This window comes from Callorhinus ursinus, unplaced genomic scaffold, assembly GCF_003265705.2.
Source record: "Callorhinus ursinus isolate GAN/ISIS: 27379988/994484 unplaced genomic scaffold, GSC_fseal_2.0 scaffold4, whole genome shotgun sequence".
NCBI lineage: Eukaryota > Metazoa > Chordata > Mammalia > Carnivora > Otariidae > Callorhinus > Callorhinus ursinus.
Window position 1 is genome coordinate 120,193,026 of NW_027397066.1, and position 20,192 is coordinate 120,213,217.

The 20,192-nt window shown below is 40.6% G+C and overlaps 1 protein-coding gene and 2 long non-coding RNA genes across 3 annotated transcripts in view; 2 read left to right on the forward strand and 1 right to left on the reverse strand.

Annotated features, from left to right (window-relative positions):
* FREM3 (FRAS1 related extracellular matrix 3) overlaps window positions 1-20,192 on the reverse strand; it is an 84,991-nt gene that overhangs the window by 16,228 nt on the left and 48,571 nt on the right. The window contains exons 3-5 of the mRNA XM_025873834.2: window positions 17,059-17,205; window positions 13,598-13,828; window positions 10,585-10,710 (exon numbers count right to left, since the gene is read on the reverse strand). Of these exons, the coding sequence (XP_025729619.2) occupies window positions 10,585-10,710; window positions 13,598-13,828; window positions 17,059-17,205 (504 nt within the window). The remainder of the gene's footprint in view (window positions 1-10,584; window positions 10,711-13,597; window positions 13,829-17,058; window positions 17,206-20,192) is intronic.
* LOC141372514 (uncharacterized) lies at window positions 9,370-10,779 on the forward strand. The gene is made up of 3 exons (XR_012377781.1): window positions 9,370-9,625; window positions 10,019-10,125; window positions 10,715-10,779. It is a non-coding gene; the product is annotated as an uncharacterized lncRNA (long non-coding RNA).
* On the forward strand, window positions 11,789-15,071 carry LOC141372513 (uncharacterized). The gene is made up of 3 exons (XR_012377780.1): window positions 11,789-11,943; window positions 13,808-13,918; window positions 14,558-15,071. It is a non-coding gene; the product is annotated as an uncharacterized lncRNA (long non-coding RNA).

A 20,192-nucleotide genomic window follows, 5' to 3' on the forward strand; every position in this document is an offset into this window, starting at 1 on the left:
TGTGTGTGTGTGTGTGTGTGTGTGTGTGTGTGTGTGTGTGTGTGTGTATATATATATATACACCACCTCTTCTTTATCCATTCATCTGTTGATGGACATCTTGGCTCTTTCCACAGTTTGGCTATTGTGGACATTGCTGCTCTAAACATGGGGGTGCACGTACCCCTTTGGATCCCTACATTTGTATCTTTGGGGTAAATACCCAGTAGTGCAATTGCTGGATCGTATGGTAGCTCTATTTTCAACTGTTTGAGGAACCTCCTTACTGTTTTCCAGAGTGGCTGCACCAGCTTGCATTCCCACCAACACCCACCACTGGTTCTTCAAACTGTTTTGAGGCAATAGCATTGAGCACAAGGCTGTATGAATTATAAATCACACTTATCTCTGACAGTCACAGATATTAATATTGTAATTAGAAGGCTTTCAGAACAGACCCTGTTTTTTTTTTTCTAAAGATTTTTTTTTTTATTTTGACAGACACAGAGAGAGAGCACAAGCAGGGGGAGCAGCAAGCAGAGGGAGAGGGAGAAGCAGACTCCCCACTGAGCAGGGAGCCTGATGCAGGGCTTGATCCCAGGACCCTGGGATCATGACCTGAGCTAAAGGCAGATGCTTAACCATCTGAGCCACCCAGGCGCCCCTGGACCCTGTTTTTTGTTTTTTGTTTTTTGTTTTTTGACACGATCCACAGTTAGTGGTCTCTAAACAGAGTATATATTGAATAAGGTCTGTTTGGATTAGGGGCTAAATAAACTGAAGGATCGTAAGACACTAGGACTGGTTTGGCTCAATTTGTTCATGTTACAGATGGGAAAACTGAAGTGCAGAGAGATGCGGACCAGAGAACCGGGCCGTGGTCATGGTGCAGGTGTTTTCCTGCCCTGCCCTGCCCTTCCCACCGCGGCGGAGCTGCAAGCGGCAGCGAGCAATCCGACGCCCACACCCTGACTAGAGGTCTTTGCATGGCACTGAAATGCAGCCACAAAAGTACCTGTTACTTTACAAGAAGTACAGGATTGATGGGAAGATTTCAGTTTGGATGTAGTGTGTTTTAAATTTTATTATAATAACTTACATACATTAACATTCACAAATTTACACCCACTATTTGATGAGTTTTGACAAATGTATACAGTCATGTAACCTATACCACAGACAAAACAGAGAACATTTTTATCCACCCCAAGAAGTTGACGTATACCCCTTGCAATACCTCTCCCATTCTGTCTCCCAGCCCTGGAAACCACTAATCTGTCTTGTCACTACAGATTTACTTGCCTTTGTGAGAATTTCATGTACATGAAATATACAGTTCTTACTCTTCTAGGTCTGATTTCTCTCATTTAGCACAATGCCTTCGAGATGCATCAGGGTTTTTCTTCCCTTTGTATTGCTGAATAGTATTCTCCATTGTATGGCTATACTAAAATTTATTTTTCCATTTACCAGTTGATAATTCAGGTTGTTTTCAGTTTTTAGCTATTCTGAATAATGCTGCCATGAATATTCTAGTACAGGTCTTTGAGTGGATATATAATTTATTTCTCTTGAGTAAATACTTAGGAATAGGATTCCTGGGAATTAGTGTGATGTTTTTATTATTGTAAAAGAAACATAACCTAAAATTTACCATTTTGACCATTTTTAAGTGTACATATCAGTAGTGTCATCTGTTCACATAGTTGTGAAATAGATATCCACAACTTTTTTCATCTTGCAAAATGGAAACTCTATGCTCATTAAATAATAACAACTCTCCATTTCCTCCCCTCCACCCTGCCCCCAGTCTCTGGCAACCACCATGCATTCCTCAACTCCAGGTACTTTATGTAAATGGAATTATATAATATTTGTCTTTTTTTGTGACTGGCTTGTTTCATTGAGCACAATGTCCTCAAGTTTCATCCATGTTGTAGCATGTGAGGGGATTTACTTCTTTTTTAAGGCTAATAGTCCATTGTATGTTTATCTATCCATTTGTCCATTTGTCCATGAATACTTGGGTTGCTTCACCTTGGCTATTGTGAATGATGTTGCTATGAATAAGGGTGTGCAAATATCTCTTCAACTTTGCTTTTAATTTCTTTGGATATATACCCAGAAGTGGGATTGCTGGACCATATAGCAGTTCTTTTTTTAATTTTTTTAAAGATTTTATCTATTTATTTGACAGAGAGAGACACAGCGAGAGAAGGAACACAAGCAGGGGGAATGGGAGAGGGAGAAGCAGGCTTCCCGCCGAGGAGGGAGCCTGATGCGGGGCTCGATCGCAGGACCCTGGGACCATGACCCGAGCCAAAGGCAGAAGCCAAACGACTGAGCCACCCAGGGGCCCCTATTTTTAATTTTTTGAGCAACCTCTGTGCTGTCTTCCATAGCAGCTGTGCCATCTTATGATCCCCATCAATAGTTCAAGTCAGTGCACTTTTTTGCAGTATTAAAAAAATAACACACAGATTGAGAGCTAAAAGAGTAAAAATTGTCACAGTAATTTAAATGTTTTAGGCAGACCAGATTTAGGTAGAATAAAGACTGTGTAAAATAACTCAATATGTTAAATAAGCAATTTTTGAAAAGCCTAAATATTTCCCACTCCATTTCTCCTTAATGAGAAGCAGTGGGGATATGATAGTGAACTTCTGAACTGACACTCTAGTCTTGCAAGGGTCTCTCTTGCTTGTAGCTGTGGTATTTGCATATAACATGCTGGCTAACACCAATGTCCGCTGTCCTCCTGCTAATGGGAATCAGTGTAAATACGAGTTGATATCTATGGGTATGTGTTGCATGTATATGTACAGCTTGCTAAAAAATAAAAATGCTTTCCAAATTGACTTCCTAGGTTTTGTTCAGAGGGGCACTAACTCACAAAATGTTTCAGGATGATTTTTCAATAGAACAAATTTTAGAATTACCAGGTGGACTGTTTTGTTATTCTGGAAGCCTAAAGGAAAGGTTAGAGTTGGAGGGATTGATGAGAATAAAACTTGTTCACAAAAGCGGAGGGCAAGAACTGCTAGACCTGGGTAGCTATGGGGGGGGATGAGCATTTGCTGGGGCAGCTAGCCAAGTTTCAGGGCCAGACTGTGCCTTGAATTTTATTCCTTCATGACGTTCCCTCCCGCTTCAGTCCTGTGAGATCTATGCATTGAAAAGCTCTCTGAGCCAAATCAGGAAGGAGAGGTTGGCCCTTAGCATGTCAGATACAGAGACATCAGCAAGGGCTAAAGAGAGGCACTCCCCAGCAAAACAGAGAGGTAAGTGGCTCCAATAAAGAAAGCTCACAGGACCCGATGACACACTGTTGGGGAGACTTCTTATGCTTCAGGATATACACAAAAAATCGGAAAAAGGTCAATAACTCTTACAATAATCTGATTAGATAACAAACAACCTTTGGGATGCTTTTTTAAGAGTGCAAAGTTTAAAAGGGATTATACATGAGAATACACTTTTTTCCCCCCTAGTCATCTGGCTTGCCGAATGTTGATATGACAGCTGATGTGAGAAAACAACCTTATCAGAATCTGCACATTTAGCACCTCAGGATAAATACCAAAAGCAGATACACACTGGACTTGTATAGTGAGTATCTAATGCTATCTTTATTAAATAGCAACTATCTTTATTAAATCTCTTTTGCAATATATTTTGTCTAGTGAATGTTCAAATAATGATTTATCATAGTTCACAAAACAAAAGTGATTGGGATTTTCCCCTTTTCTGTTCAACTTTTTCAGCTGACTGATCCACTTGGTGAAATAGACATTCATTTAATTACGTAGTTTTCTGGGTTCAGTGAAAGATTGAAATATAATTCTTACTGAAAATCATTTGGCTGTGGAACTCTACTAAAACAAAAAGTGAAACAATACATTTTAGCATTTTTTTAGAAAGTTTTAAAAAAAGTTTATTTATTTATTCTTAGACAGGGAGGGAGAGAGCGAGCGTGTGTGCATGCGGGTGCAGGAGCAGAGGGAGACAGAGAACCTCAAGCAGACTCCCTGCTGAGCGTGGAGCCCAACCCTGGGGCTCGGTCCCAGGACCCTGAGATCATGACCTGAGCCGAAATCAAGAGTCTGTCCCTTAACTGACTCAGCTGTCCAGGCGCCCCTAGCAAAAAATTTTAAAACACGTAGTGTTGATAGAAAAGAGTCTAATTTGCATATCATTTAATAAAAAAAATTTAGTTTATCTAAATGGTCCATTCTTCCTAGGATTCTGGAACTTTTAGTTTGGAAAACCAATGATGTAATAGTCAAGAACAGAGAATACTGGTATTTATTTTAGTTTAAGTAAAAAGCACTGTTTTATTGGTAGCAAGTTAAGAATTCCCAGGATTTAAGAGAGAAAATTGTGTTCTGAAAACATTAAATATAACCTGAGGTATAAGAACAGGTTCTTGGCAATGGTCTGTGCATATCTCTTATGTAATAGTGAAGCATGTCTAAAGAGTATGAGTGGTGTTCCAGGTTGTTTTCAAAAAGATGCTTTAGCAACTGGGCCTCAAGTCTTATAGGGCTACTAGCCTGTGGTTGTGTTATAGCATTTTTGCAAGGAACATTAGAGAAGGCTCTCATATAATATGTCCCTTGTGGTTTGTGGAGGTAGATTATGAGGCAGGATGGACTGTCTTAGTGAGTATCGCTTAGTTCTCCAAAATTAAGTTTAGACCCAAGGATTCATTTAATACTAACCTAAGAACCACGCTCTCCCCTCCACCACCAGCAGGAAGGTTTGCTGGTAACATCTAACAACTGGCTCTCCTACATCAAAAACTAATGATGTACTATACAGTGGCTAACTGAATATAAAAAAAATCAAAAACCAAAAAACAACTGGCTCTCCAAATAAACAAACTACCCAAACGCCCTGATCTGTAGTCTTTGTTGATTTTTGTCATGTAAATATTCCCACCAGGCAGTTTCACTATGAATGTGAAGTCAGACCTAGATTTGGGATGACAACATACACAACTGACTCTTACCCGTGGTTTCTAGCTGGATCCAGCATGCCACTGCATCCATGATGATGATGGCATAGATTTTCCCGGGTCCAAGCCCATCTCAGACATCACTGGGAGTCTGAGAATCTATGAAGTTATAGTAAAAAAAAAAAAAAATTGTTTCTTTACAGAGAGTATATATGGCTCAGTTTCTGTGGCTACATAGTACATTTGCTTTATAAAGATCATAGATCATACTTAAAGTCAGAGAAAGCCCTATCAAGAAACTATACTAAAGGGCAACTGAATCACTATATTATGGTATTTGGTAACTTTATGAGGTAGCCGAGGGCATTTTATCAATGAGAAAATTGAGGCAGGGAGTGCCCCGGTGACTTATCTGTGAGTCAAAGACACGTCTCCTGATGGGCAGGTTTTACTTCTCCACATTATCTTTAGTTATTATATTACTTAATTATAAATTCTTTTAAACATACAAATTTCCTTTAGTATAGATTTTAAATAGGGCAGCAAGACAGGAAATCACCCATCTTTAAAAGCACAGCATTTGACTCCTGGTTGGAGCAGGTCCTAGTCAGAAGCCCCAGGCACAGTTCATGTCATGCCCAGGAGGGTCTGTGACTCGGACAGGTTGGGGAGCAAGTGGAGAGAAAGGAAGGGTGGGGAATGCTGGGCTGGAGTGGCACGGGAGCTCTGTCTAGAAGAGCCTTTGGGACACTGTCCCCAGTAGTTTGGCTCTCCCACTACAACATATGCAGAAGAAATATTATTCTGGCTTTTCTGTGCTCATACGAATAATGAAAATCATCAAGGGTCAGAATAAAACAAAAACAATATCCTAAAACCCCTAAACCCCAAATCCCATAAAGCTAGAGAAGGGAATTCCACTTAGAAGCGGTGTGGTCCCGAGAGTAAGTATAGCATCAGCCCTGCAGGGGATGCGGTGCTCCACCAGGGAGCAGAGTCTGAAACTCTGCAATTAAGCCTGGGGATGCAGGGGAGCGGGAGTGTTTCTGGGTCAGCACTGCTCTTAAATCCTGCAAAAAGCAACACAACTCTTTCTTGGAGGAAAGCCTCCTCAAGTAAAGCCCTCAGATCTTTCACAGATTCAGTCAAATAAAAGTGAGAAGATCTAGAACGCATAGAAAAGACCCATCACTGAAAGATGACTTTAGACCACAGGCAGGCTTTTTAACAACAACAGTGGAAGGTAGAAGATGCTGAAATTTCAAAATGCTGGGAGAAAGTAACTGTCAACCTAGAATTGCAAGACTGAGTTTAAAGTAAAAACATATTCCAATAAACAAAAAACTGAAGTTTATCCTCCACAAGTCTCCAGTCAAGGAACTTCTAGATGATTTAAAGGACCCTCCAAGATGCAAGGTGTAGCTTCCATAACCTATATACACTCTTACAACCAAATAAATAGACACAGAATTTTTTTTTAATAAAAAAAAGAAAAGAGAAATTCTTCTGTTTGGATGTGCTTGGAACCTGCTCGGAATAATCTGCTTTCTACCTCCTCTTTAACATGACCCGGAAAACCAGCCCAATCAAAGAAGTGGGGCTAGACCACGGCTTGTGGTTCACCACACAATCCTTAGCAAATGGATAAAGTTGATCATTTAAAAACCTCAACCTATTTGACTTGGGGCTGACCAAAACCACAGGATGATTCAGTACCATTCCTGGACTGTTGGTTTTAGGTTCTGTGGTTTGCTCTTCATCAGCTGTTTTTTTCCTATAAGAGCAGTTTCCTAACAAGGAAGTGACTATTGAAAAGAAAAAGATGAACGACATCTATCTTAAGAATAAAACAGGGCCAAAAACTGACTTGCACATATCCGTTCCCAAGGTATCCTTGAGCTTAAAACATTTCTCTAGCGAGTCATAGTTCTTCATCATGGAGGGAGTTAATCCCTCCAGCTCTTCTTCTCCCAAACAATTTTTTTTTTTTTAAAATACAATGCCCCCATGTCATAGTCTGAGAATACTGATGATAGATATTATAGGCATGTAGCAAGGACAGGCAATGCATAGCAGACTGGAACGTTAATGGTGGGACCTTGACATCCCCATCAAAGCACAACATAAAACTAGTCACTCCTTTCATCTACCTGTAGGTGTAATATGTGTTCAGTATTTGTGAATTACTACTAATGTACAAAGCATGAGTTTGCTTTCCGTTCAACTGTTCATATAGCTTATGCTTATTTTACTCATGAAAATAAGAATTGGTAAAGATTCACTTTAATAAGAGCTCCATAAAGGTTTAAATAACCAAATTAAGGGGTGTCTGTGTGGTACAGTCAGTTAAGCGTCAGACTCTTGGTTTTGGCTCAGGTTGTGATCTTGGGGTTGTGAGATTGAGCCCCCATTGGGCTCTGCACTCAGTGAGGAGTCTGCTTAAGATTCTTTCTCCCTCTCCCTCTGCCCCTTCCCCCATTCTCTCTCTCTCTAAAAAACAAACAAATAAATCTTTAAATAACCAAATTAAACTCTCACCCTCTGAGATTTTTAAGTATCTGTGGGGATTAGGTGAGGATAAATACCATAATGCCACTCAAATGTGCATACAAAATTTACAAGTTCTCAGTCTCTTGTGATTCCATAGAGGTGTGCAAGAATCAGGGTGTGACCATGAATGCCTTGGCTTTGTGCTCCTGAGAAGGACCCTGGCCCTGTTATACTTTTTAAACTTTTTTTTTTAAATTTTTTACTGAAAACATGAGAACTGTCTTTTGTGTGGGTCAAGACTCAGGTACTGAGTAGTGTGAATTGTGTGTCCCCAGTTAAGTAGGGAGTTTTCTGGGAATATCAGTCTTGAACCTGGAGACCGTATCGGAAGTTGGGTCCCATTGAGGAGTTCTATGGGAAGCTAGATCTGGGTGTAGCTTCTCTCATGTGGGGCGGAGGCATCCCTTTATCCTAACTGACTCATTGCCAAGTCTTCTGAACTTCCTAGTTTGTTCTGCTGATCTTTCTACAATGTAGCTCTTTCCAGAAGCAGAGGGATGGGCAGACTTTGGTGGTCCTTTAGCAATTGCCACTGATCTTCCAAGTTGGGCTATTTACCACCTCTTTCCTCCCATTCACATCTGGTAAACTCTAGAATCCTTATCTTCCAGACAGTATGCATGTGGACAGAGAATATGCCACTGGTACCAGAAGAAGCCCAGCTGGAAGCCTACAGCAGAGAATGAGCTTCTTTGCCAAGCTGCAGCCCCTCCCCTGCATGCCCAGGTCCTCATTCATTCTAAGACTTAAACTAGAGCCCAGTGTGGACTTGGAAGAGAGAGCGAAGCACATCCTCCCAGGGATCACTTGGCAAAGAAGACCTCAAGGACGGCCTCACCTTGTAATTTCTTCTCCTTGCTTTTCACTTCCTGCACGGGGTAACACCAGGTTAAAATGTAAGTTACATGTAGCTGGCAGTGTCTGATGCCTTCAAGAGGTGAATCTTAGTTAAAGAACCGGCTTTAATGAACAGGGCAGTTCATCTCTGGACATAAAGCCAAAAACAAACGTGAAGATCTTGAAGATGTGCTACAGAGGCTTGTCCTTGTAGTTGACTTTGAAAATCTCAAAATAAATTACCTGCACTCAGTGAGGTAATTTAAGCACTCACCTGCCTCCTGCCAAATTCCTTGTCCTCAGGGCAGAGGAGAATTTATTCTTGTTCCTTTCCTCAACCTTGGCACTATTAATAGATTTTATAGGTGATTCTTAATTGTGGGGGCTGTGCTGTGCGTTGTTGGATGTTTAGCAAGTGTGAGCATAGATTTGGAGAGATTGCCTAAATGAATGGAGAGTGGTCAGACCATATATAAAAATAGAAATCTGACACACCATCTGCAGCCACCCATCTAGGAAGTGAAACCGCTACCTCTGTGACATTTGGCCTCAAATGGTCAGGAGTTAATAACTGCCAACTTCTCTAATGTTTGCCCTGGCTTCCAATTTAGGACCAACCAGAGAAAGCCAAACATACTTCCCTCATCAACCACGTAGACCTCCAGCTTCCTTAGGCCAACAGCCTCCAATCAGGGTATACCTTACCTTTTTTCCATTATAAAGCAGTCCACTCCTCTGCCTGCCTTTGAGTCTCTGCCAAGTGCAAGTGATGGTGGCTGACCCCCTAGCTAGAGTAAGCTCTGAATAAATTAGCCTGGGACATAAGTAATATATATATTTGGTTTCTGTCCCTGTTTCCTGGCACATAAGCTCCTTAAACCCTTAGAATCTTTGAAGCAATATGTCTTTTTGCATGCTAATGAGATGACTGCTGCTGGGGCCTCCTAGATGGCATTGGTGGTGGGACACTGGTTGCCAGGGAAACCAACCAGTGATTAGAGTGTTAGGATTTTCTGCCTCACTCCCTAACCCTCCAGGGAGGGGAGGGGATCTGGGGGATGATTTAATCACCAATGGCCGATGATTTAATCAACCATGCCTATGTAATGAAGCCTCCAGAAAAAAAGCCTAACCAAAGGGGTTCAGAAAGCTTCTGGGTTGCTGAACACCTCTAGGTGCTGGGAAGGGGATGCTCCCAGAGAGCATGAGGGAGCTCTGTGCCCCTTTCCACATACCTTGCCTAGGCCTTTCTTCCATCTGGTTGTTCCTGAGTTGTATCCTTTAGAACAAACCTGTAATCTAGTAAGTAAATGGCTTCCTGAGTTCTGTAGGCTATTCTAGAAAATTATCAGACCCAAACAGGGGTAGTGGGAACCTCCAGTAGGTCAGAAACACAGTGACAACCTAAACTTGGGATAGGTATCTGAAGTGGAGGCGGTCTTGTGGGATGGAGACCTTACCCTGTAGGGTCTGTGTTATCTCCAGGTAGATGGTGTCAGAATTGAATTTGAGGACACTCAGCTGGTGTGTGCAGAAATTGGAGAATTGCTTGGTATGGGAAAAACCTGCACACATCTGGTACTGGAGGTGAAATATTGGTGTTAGTGTAGAAAAATGTAGTTTACTTTTATAGCTTATTTTTCTTCTCATTTGGGTGGTCTTCTTATAGGTCCATTGTTTTTGTCTATTACATAGTTCTAATGAGTGAAAACATATGACCTCGAGGGATTGGACAGAGGACAGCTAAATTTTGACTGTATAGAAGTGGAGAGGTCAGAAAGAACGGGACATTGCTTTGAGGGGTAAGGACACCAGGGCCCATGATTAGGGGGCATTTTTCATTGTTGGGGGTAGGGAGGGAGGAGAAGAGACCGAGTAGTACATACAGACTATTTTACCTTGTTTCTTAAGTGCAGTGCAGACCATTAAAAGTAAGAATCCCTTATTTATATTTTCTACCAGCATATAAAAACTATTTTCACATGTCTCATTTGACCCTCAAACAACTTTACGAGGTAGTCTCAACATACGTTTTTATCCCAGTTTCCAGTGAAATTTTACCCTTGGTTGAAGAGACGAGATCCCCCAGAATTAGAGCACCTGCACGTGGTTGCAAGGTTGTCAGGTAGCAGGGCATGGACCAGGGTTGATCCGGGCTTCAGGCCTCTGCAAGCGCTTGGCTCACCACCCAGCTACTCCCCGTAGCCCCACGGTCCTAAGAATCTTATTCCTGGATGTCAGTACTCTGCAAAGCCTCCTACCTTCATGTGTAGAGCAAATGACCGTTAGTTCTTGGCTAGCATCTCCAGACCGTCTTACTGGAATCAAAAGCTCTCCAACATTCTCCTCTATTTTGTATTCTGCCTCTGGAATATAAACTGTTGATTCTAGAAAAGATGGTAGAAGACACTTCAGCAAGGCTTCAAATGGACTGGTGATATTGGTGATATTTTAACCTGAGTAGGAATGTACATAGTCTTTGACCCCTATATTTTCCTAACATGATTAACTATATGAGATACAGTGGGAATAGGAAATGTTTCTTATTAAGTGGAGCTGGAGAAGCAGTGGAATTGGGTTTAGGAGGCTTTTGAAAGGTTAAAAAGAAAAGCTGGCACTAAAATGGAAAGGAAAATCTTGCAGCAATTGTGTCTTTATTTTTTTTTTTGAGATCAAATTTTAGGTCTTCTAAATAGAGATCACACATTTCTACCCTTGCTTTACTTTTACTGCTTACTTTTTAAAAAATGCTTTTAACGATCAAGTAATCTAACACATTAATGTGGAAATAACTTTTTCCTGATTTATTCCATGAACATTTTACTTAACACTTATTGTGCAGATATTGTGTGGAAGACAGTGGCCAATTAATATTTTGGGAAAAATAAGTTACTGGTTCTCCCTTAATTTTTTTATTAGGCTTTTTAATTCTGGTATTGTTAACATACTCCTACCCTTAATGTTTAAAATAACATTCCCATTGGAATTTACTGAGCTGTGTGTGTGCATCTGTATGCATGCACATGTGTGTATATTTACGCATGTATACACATCATCAGAACATTCACTGAAATATGAATATGAATATTGGTTATCTCTTGTTGATGGAATTATATGTAGTATTTTTCTTTTTTTTTCAACATTTTCCAAGGCTTTTCATTAAGCATGCAGTGTGCAATTAAATATATGTGTTTGTTTAAAAAAATAGAAATTTAAGTGTGTTGTTCCTACTCAGAGTCAAATGGACAACAAATCAAACCACATTCAACTTCTTTAGTTCTTTCTTTCATAACATATATACACATAGAGTCTTCCTCTTGCAAGCAAGAAGGAAAAATATTGTATAGACCATCATTTCTTCTTTTGGAACTATTACTAAGTGATAACCCAGAATTCAATGTTGAATTGTCTAGTTATCATGGGTTAATTTTTTCTTCTTTATTTTGTTGCCTAAATTAGTTTTGACAGATACTGATATCTACCTCTAGGAAAATAGTGGTCCCGATTTACAGAGGAAAAGACCAGTGATAATTTTCTTTCTGCCATTTTACCCTCCTATGGTAGTCTACTGTCTTGACATCTCTTGATTCAAAAAGTTGGCATCATGGAAGAAGCTAAAAGTAAGTTAAAATTATTATTATGTGAAAAAACTGGAAAAATACGTTAATACTGAGTTGTTCAGACATGTTCTCTATTTTTCCCATTTTGAAAAGCCTGCTCTCTTCCACCAGGGAATCCAAATCCCATTTATTCTTTAAGACTCAGCTCAAACCCTCCCTCCTCCAGGAGGCTTAACTGCTTATGACTATGGTGATCTCTCCACCTTCTTACCTCAGAACTCTTGACTGCTTTAGCCATGTATCCTAACATTGGGCTTTCCTAATTGATTCATGTGTCTAAGTGTTGTCATCAACAAAACTGATAAGATACCTTGTTCATTGGGTAATGGGGCAACGTTTTCTACTTTTGTCTGCCAAAAACCAAAGTGTATAGAACAGTATTTCCCAAATTGTATTTAAAGAAAACTATAAGAGATTTTAGAGGATATTCCTTGGGGACAATAAATTAAAAAAAAAGTCTATGTTCTAGTTTGGGAAAACTAATTAAACAAAGTTAAACAAGTTTCTTTGTAGGAGAATTTCTTAGAAAGTTTATTATGCTAGCGTGAATTATGATGCTTCAAAGGAAGGAAGATATTTGAAACAGTTTCTAGATTTATTTGGTCTATGGAAAGCTTTCTAATCCTGCTGTAGAAATTATATTATACTATTGTTTTTTGCTATGCAGTTTGGGACATACGAATACAGAGGACTCTCCATGCATTCTTGTGAATTAACTAAGACTTACGCCCTGGTAGTAAATCATGCAATTCTAGGGGATGCCTGAATTCTTTCAACTATTATGACAATCAATGTGTCTAATTAAAATTCAAAGATGAATACTAAAACCTTCCTTAAGGGAGTATTCTTCTCCTTTCAAGAAAAGGGGCAACCAATAGCACAATTACTAGTTAAAACTTCTTTTTCCCTTTTTAATTTATCTTGGGAGGTATTTGCTATATGAATGAATGAGTAAATGAATAAAATGAACCTGTGAATTCAAGCATATGAGGCACAACTATAACAGAGCTTTGTGGAACACATGCTAAAACCAACAAGTTGACTAGTGCCTAGCAGCCACATCTAGGACAAGGGATATCTGAAGTCCTTCCCTGATCTGATGAGGTGCTCCCAGAAAATGGTGAGAAATTAGTGGGCCTGGAAAGAGCCCTGAGGATCAGCCATCTGGAGGCAATGCTAGGCCATACCGAGTGTGTAGAGAGCTAACTATAAGGGCTTGTGCATATTTTAAAGGAATGCTGGTAAAGTCATGTCTATTTCAATCTCTTATATTCCTTTTCAATAATCCTAAGAGCAGGGGCACCTGGATGGCTCAGTCAGTTAAACATCTGCCTGATCTCAGGGTCCTGGGATGGAGTCCTGCATCGGGCTCCCCACTCAGGGGAGAGTCTTGCTTCCCCTTCTCCCTCTGCCTTCTCCCCCAATCCCCCACTCGTGTTCTCTCACTATCTCTCAAATAAATAAATGAAATCTTTAAAAAAAAAAATCCTAAGAGCAAAGGAAGAATTACTGCCTTAAAGTGATTACCTAACTTTAAATCCTAAATGGTATGAACATACTCAGTGGCTTATGGAGCCTGAGGGAAGTATGAACGCCTGAAATGGATGCAGGAACATGTACCAGTTAATAAATCATACCAACATAAATCACATACCATCTCCAGGGTCGACAATTTCAACAGTTGCCACTTCCGGAAACTCCAGTGCAGCCATGACAGGGTTCAACAGAATGATCTGGAAGGTCTCCGAAGCCTCGTATTTATTGTCAGATATAATTCTCAGTCTCCATGTGGCTGTAGTCTGTCCAGGATTGAAGTGGACCTGTTTCTGGGACTTTCCTTTAAAATCTTTATCTTTCTTTGCAGTTTCATCTTTGGTTACAATGCCTAAATAAAAAGTGGGAAACTATGAATGGTAAAACCAAGTCACTGAAGAAAGATTCTTTCAAAGAGGATTCTTTTGTTGATGAAAAACAGGTAACATGGAACTTACTTTTTTTTAATGCTCCCAAAAGACATTTATAAACTATACTTATTGGCTAAGAGTGTACATAAGCAGAAGTGGAGGGAAGTGAGCGGGAAGCAGGGAAGGAGGAGAGACAAAAAAGAGAGAACAGATAACAGTCATTAACTTATTTATCTTACAAATATTTGCTGAGGGCATCTGATATGCCAAACTCTACCAGGTACTCGGGATTCAGAGATAAGTATGAAACTGTTCCAGCTTCCAGAGAAGCCATTAGAATGGGCACCATATGGAGGTGGAGATCTTTGGCTGTTTTGTTCACTGGTGATTACAGCAGTGCCTGGCGTGAAATAAGTAGTCCATAAATATATTTTTTAAAGATTTTATTTATTCATTTGACAGAGAGAGACACAGTGAGAGAGGGAACACAAGCAGGGGGGAGTGGGAGAGGGAGAAGCAGGCTTCCCGCGGAGCAGGGACCCCGAAGTGGGGCTCGATCCCAGGACCCTGGGACCATGACCTGAGCCGAAGGCAGATGTTTAACCAACTGAGTCACCCAGGGGTCCCCCATAAATATTTTTTGAATGACTATTTTGAATCTAATAATTTCAATAGTTTTAATTAATGAAATTAATTTTTTTCTCATGCAGATCTTTACTCATGGTGGCTTGAATCCTTCTGTGTTTAGTAATTTATAATTGTAAGAAGATTGGTAGTGATTTTCCAGACACATAGGGCGCTGTTGGTAAAAATGGAGAGGTGGGGTTAGGTTTGAGGTCTGTTAGGAAACAGAAATTAGTGACTCACTGAAGAAACTGAACAACAGCAACATAGTGTTGAAAGTATCCAATGTGAGATACAAGATCAAAGGTGCTAACCCCTCCAGGCTGAACAGAGCCTCCCCTCACCACAAAATGTTCAATAGTGTTCTAGATTATTTGGTTTTGATTTTAATATCCCAATGAAGGCCTAATGAAACAAGAATACCTCTACTTCATCACTTTGGGTCTCATTATACGGTGAAGACTCTCCAGTCGTCCGAATGTGTGAAATCAAATATTACCACCCGACACCAGCTATTGTGAAAAGCTTTACATAAAATGAGATGAATAGCTCCTTTTGCCCTTCCCTCTGTCTCATTCTCAGAGAACCTGATATCTTGTAAAAGACACCCAAGCCTATAAAGTGTGAAAATAATTTCCAGGATAAGAGCTTGCATTGACTTTTTAAAACTGTTGAAGAAAGCTTGCATCGATACGAGTTTGGTAACTGAGAATGAATGTCCAATGTTTAGGAAGAGCCTCCTCTGGCCATGTTGGACTTGGAGAAGATAAGGAAGAGGGAGTGGTGTCCTTAGCCACAGTTTAAGTACAGGTAGCTGGGACTTCTGCATAAACTGAGTAGGCACGTGACCATTTAATACTTGGTGAGCATCGCTCTGTGTGAGGTGCTGAGAAGGCCATGCTGAATTCGGTAGAGCCACTACTATCCCTAAGAGGTTTACAAGGGGGAAGAAACAAATGATGTCAATTCTGTTTGATGAGTGATGATAGTTAACATTTACTGAGCATTTAATGTATGCCAGGGACTACGCTAGACTGATTTACACTCATCATATTTAATCCACAAGCAACTCAGCATGGGGTGGGGTGAGCGGATTAGGAGGGCTTCTTGGAGCACTGAGTAAGGTTCTCTAGCGTGGTGTTGATGTGGTTTTTAAGGAGTGCTTTGTAGGACAGAAGAGTTGATTATATGTAGCTCACTTAACACATATCGGGCGACCACCATATACCCTGTGCTGTTTTCAGTGTTGGGCATAACCCAGGTTGTAGCGCCTGACCTAATGGAGTTGGAAATCTACTGAGGAGGACAGACAGTGGACAGATGGACATATGATGCATGCCAGGGATGCTCAGTGCTGTGAAGAATAAAGCAGGGCCCAGGGATAGCACCCGTGGAGAGGCTGGTTCAGATAGGGAGGCTGGGGACTTTTCTCTGAGGAGTTTATTCAAATAGTTCTGGGCAGATAGATGAGTTTTTTTTCTTGAGTAGGATATGAAAATACTCCTTGACATAATAACCCAAAACTTGTGCCCATGAGAAATCCCTGAGGTAAAGAATTATAAAGATAGAAAGGAGGCATATTTCAGCTCAAGTTCCTTGGCAAATTCCACTGTGGGTTGACAAAGTGACCTGCAGTGTAGACTGAGGCTAGGGGCCACCCAGAAATCAGAGTGCTCTTTCACCAACCACTTGTAGGGGAACACTCCTATATCAGAGCCTCGGGCCTGGAGAGGAGACTGGGGAAAAGCTTGCCTTTTCTTGATTGCCCGTTCTCAGCCATCTCCTTCTGGCTTCTCTCCAACAGTTTTGATATGTTGGCAGGTCTCTGATTAGATTCCAAATGTCTGGGAAACTCAGAATGCTCATTTGTGAAATGAAGATAACACACTCCTATCTGTTTTCTCAATAGGTTATGAAACTAAAGACAAAATGATCTCTGAAAGTTTTGGCAGCTAAAGATGTCATAAAAATATAATGCATTATTAGAACATTATTATTATTAATGATGAAAATGACATGTATTATGTAGGCATTTTATATCTGTTTACTCCAAGGAGACGTGGGTCTTTGTAGCACATAGAAAGATTTGATGCTGTATATGTTCTGGAAGAATTTAGAACCTAAAGCAGGGTAAAAACAGTTATGTATAATCAAAAGAAATAGCTACAACAAAACATAATAATATATCATGTACTCACAAATAATTTTTCAAAAGAAATAGCTAGAACTAAGCATCATGATATATAGCAGGCTTAAAAGCAATTTTAAAAGAAACTGAGTGACTTGGGGATTGTGGTACATGGCTTTGGAATGTTTTATTTTTCCCCGGCATCTTTTGGGTTGAAACAGAAAGTCTGTAACCTTCCAGAAGGGGGCAGCCCAGAGGAGGGGGATGAAAAGTTGGAGCGTGTATTTAACCCTGTAACCCACGTGGAGTAAAAACTATGGCACAATTTCACACATTTTTTTAGAGGTTTCCCCAAACCTGTTGTTGATTCTTTTCCAATGTATTCTCTCATAATTATTTTTAAGTTTAGATTTCATGTTTCCATTACCTATTGCCAACAACCAATCTAAATTTACTTACTGATAAAAGATGTTTCTTCAAGATACCCTCTGCGTGTGAGGGTCACTTCTAAGAACGTGGAGTCTTCATCCACAATGTAGTACTCTTTCTCCAAAGAAATCCAAGCCCAGTTCAGATGGAAAGGCTGATGTGTTAGCTTATTTCCGTCTGCAATTGATAGGAGTAGAGGAGACATTGGATGAAAGTTGAATTATATGGAAAAATCATCTGATGCAGGGTTTTCATTTTGCTTCTAAAACCAAGGGTTTCAAAATATATGCTCCTTTTTAATATAGAGAGAAGTGCTTTGCTTTTCTAGAGAGTGTCATGAGCACTATTCCCCCTGCTTAATGTGGGATGATTCATATGGGTCTATTCCTAAAAGGCCTTATGCACTAGAGTTGCAAAGAGTCAAAGCTTGGTAGTTTTAAATTCCACTCATATTCAATACTTCCATCCTTTGCTCACTGCTTCCTTTGTTTGCCTCCTTTCTCCCTGCCTCCTTCCCTCCTTTTCTTCCTCTGCCCTCTGATCTACTCCTTTGTATTGTTCATGTATCCATTTGCTCTCACAATAGGCTAGAGGTTCCTTAAAGACAGTGCCCACATTATATTTCCTTATTTTATCACTGTGAGGATCTGGTATGGTGTCTTGAACTCAGATTCTTAATGTTTAAAAACTGTCCAAGGGGAGTGCAAGAGACAAGGATATAAGGCTCTATCTGATTTGCTCTTGTCCACACTAGGTCACAGGCCTCTTTGATGATGGTCAATCTAGCCCTGTACTGGTGCTGTGCAATGTGTGTGGATTGGAAGAAAGAACAGGTCTCCCTCAACTGGGGAGCAGTTGTGACAAATAATCACTTGTAAAAGGATGTTGAAATAGGACTCTCTATGACTCCGTTTCAACTGATGCTTCAGTATAATAGATATCAGAAAACAAAGTGAGTGTGGGCAGACTACCATATGCAAAGTTTACAACAGAAAGCTTTACTAACCAGTTCCGTAACTACTGAACCCCTAAATCAGATGCAGCATATCAAAAAAGCGCAACACATAGATAAGAAAGGAAGATCTGGGAAGAGAGTACTTTAGGAAAAGCTGGTGGGAATCTCTACCACCACCCAAGAGGAGTGTGGGCATGGAGTAGGGCTACAGTTTTCACCTCCGGCCTAGAGGGTGTGGGCTTCATGAAACTTGTGGAAAGTTGACATGTCCTTCTGTAATTGTAGGTCCATGTGACAAATGAATTCTCCAAAGTTTACATAGCCTTGGCAGGGTAGGGAGGTTGGAGGGGCCTGCATTTGGGAAGTAATTAAGTATCCACAAAGAGTGGGACAAAGAAAGCATGCATGTGGCCCCGAGGTGGGTCATCTATCCCACAGGCCCTGTTGAGGAGGCAGTGGGATCTCAGCCGAAGGAGGCTGGAAGCTGACCACCAGATTTCTATCATCAACTGTAGAAACAGTAAAAGACAAGGAACTACAGATTCCAGAGTCAGGAATCTTTAAGGAACTCATGAAAACACCAACTAAAGAGAGAGTCACTGTTAAATAGTTGTCATGAAGTGTCCCCAGCATGAGATGACAATGCTTCCCCTACCAGACTGTGCTCTGTCCCCCATCTCCTCTCTCTCTGGGGCCAACCCAGGGATCCAAACCTTGCTAGGCAGCTAGGGGAACCACGAGCATGGAGAGAGCAGAAACTGGCCTCTACTCTCCCCACTGGCACAGGTTCCGGCTAATAGTTGCAGAGAAGACTTAACACAGAGCAAGTTTGAGATTTAATTATGGCTTGGGGCTGTGAATTCTAATGACCAGACTGACGCAGCTTTTGATTTAATATGACGGTAAGATGTTTTTATCTGAGAGTGATTAGAAAAGTTGTGTGACCTGCCCAAGTTTCCATTGTAGGAGGAGGGGAAGAACGTCAGGCCTCCCAACACCACCACTGAACAGTAAAAGGACAGACAGCTAAAATTATAATTTGATTATATCACAAATCATGCTCATTTGGCGTCCCAGGAACTCGCTGAGTCTTAACTGCTGGGTAAATGCACCTGCTGGATTTCATGTTTATTCTCCATCTGTCTTCTCTCTCTCTTTAGAGATAACATTATTGATAGTATTGTGGGTATTCCGACAAATACAGAAAAACGTAAGACAAGTATACCAGAAATCCTTTCATGTTATTAAAAAATATGATCTTGGTCTTTCTAGTTTGAAACCATTTTAGTTCTTCCAGTATGCAGTTTTTTGGATTTTGAAATCATGAGTCAAAATAATAGTTTATGTTTACTTGCTCTTTTCCAAAGTTCTCTCATGTAATCTTTATTTTATTCTGACAACCACACTACAGAGTAGGACAAATATTAGTCTCATTGTACATCTAAAGCAAACAGTTTCAGGCCAATGAAGTGACTTGGCCAGGTCAGTGCAGGGTAGTGGCAAGGTCCTATCTTGTCTGGACTGCAGACTTCTAGTTCTGCGTTCTGTTTTTGACTCTGAGCTGCTGCTCCTATGATCAATGCTCCTGGATCAGTGCAACCCAAATACCTCAAAAGGGAACTGGGCAAAATCTATTGCAAGCAAGACCCTTTGAGTCAACACATGTATGTTAAAAAAGGATCAACAATTAGAGACAAAACCATTTTCACAGCCCAAATATATATGATACGGATTTCTCAAAAAAGTGCGCCAAAGTGTTGAAAATCTTTAGTCCTGAGCAGCAATCCCTAAGTCTCTGCCCCCTAGAGCCCTACAGTTTCTTGTTAAGCCTTCTCCCGGGGTGTTTGCTTCGTTCTGTTTCCTCTGAAGACCAGCTGGCTTTCTCCACTTCTCCATGCATGTGGCCCCGCTCATCTTGAGTTTGCTTATCTTTCTATCACATGACCAGCAGAGAGAGATTCGCATCTCGGCCTCTCAGTGGCCGAGTGTGGGTCTGGTGAGCTACGGTGTTGTTAGCTGTGGCTTTGCTGCTGTGTGTGATTGAGGAGGAAGGCAGTTCTCAGAGATCTAGAGATTTCTAAATGGTATTTATCTTTAATATTAGAACGCAAAAACGAGGTGAAAATAGTAGAGGGCCCCTTTTACATTCTCATCTCCAGTAATTTTTCTGTACTCAGATTCCTAAAATAAAATGTGCTGATAGTACAAG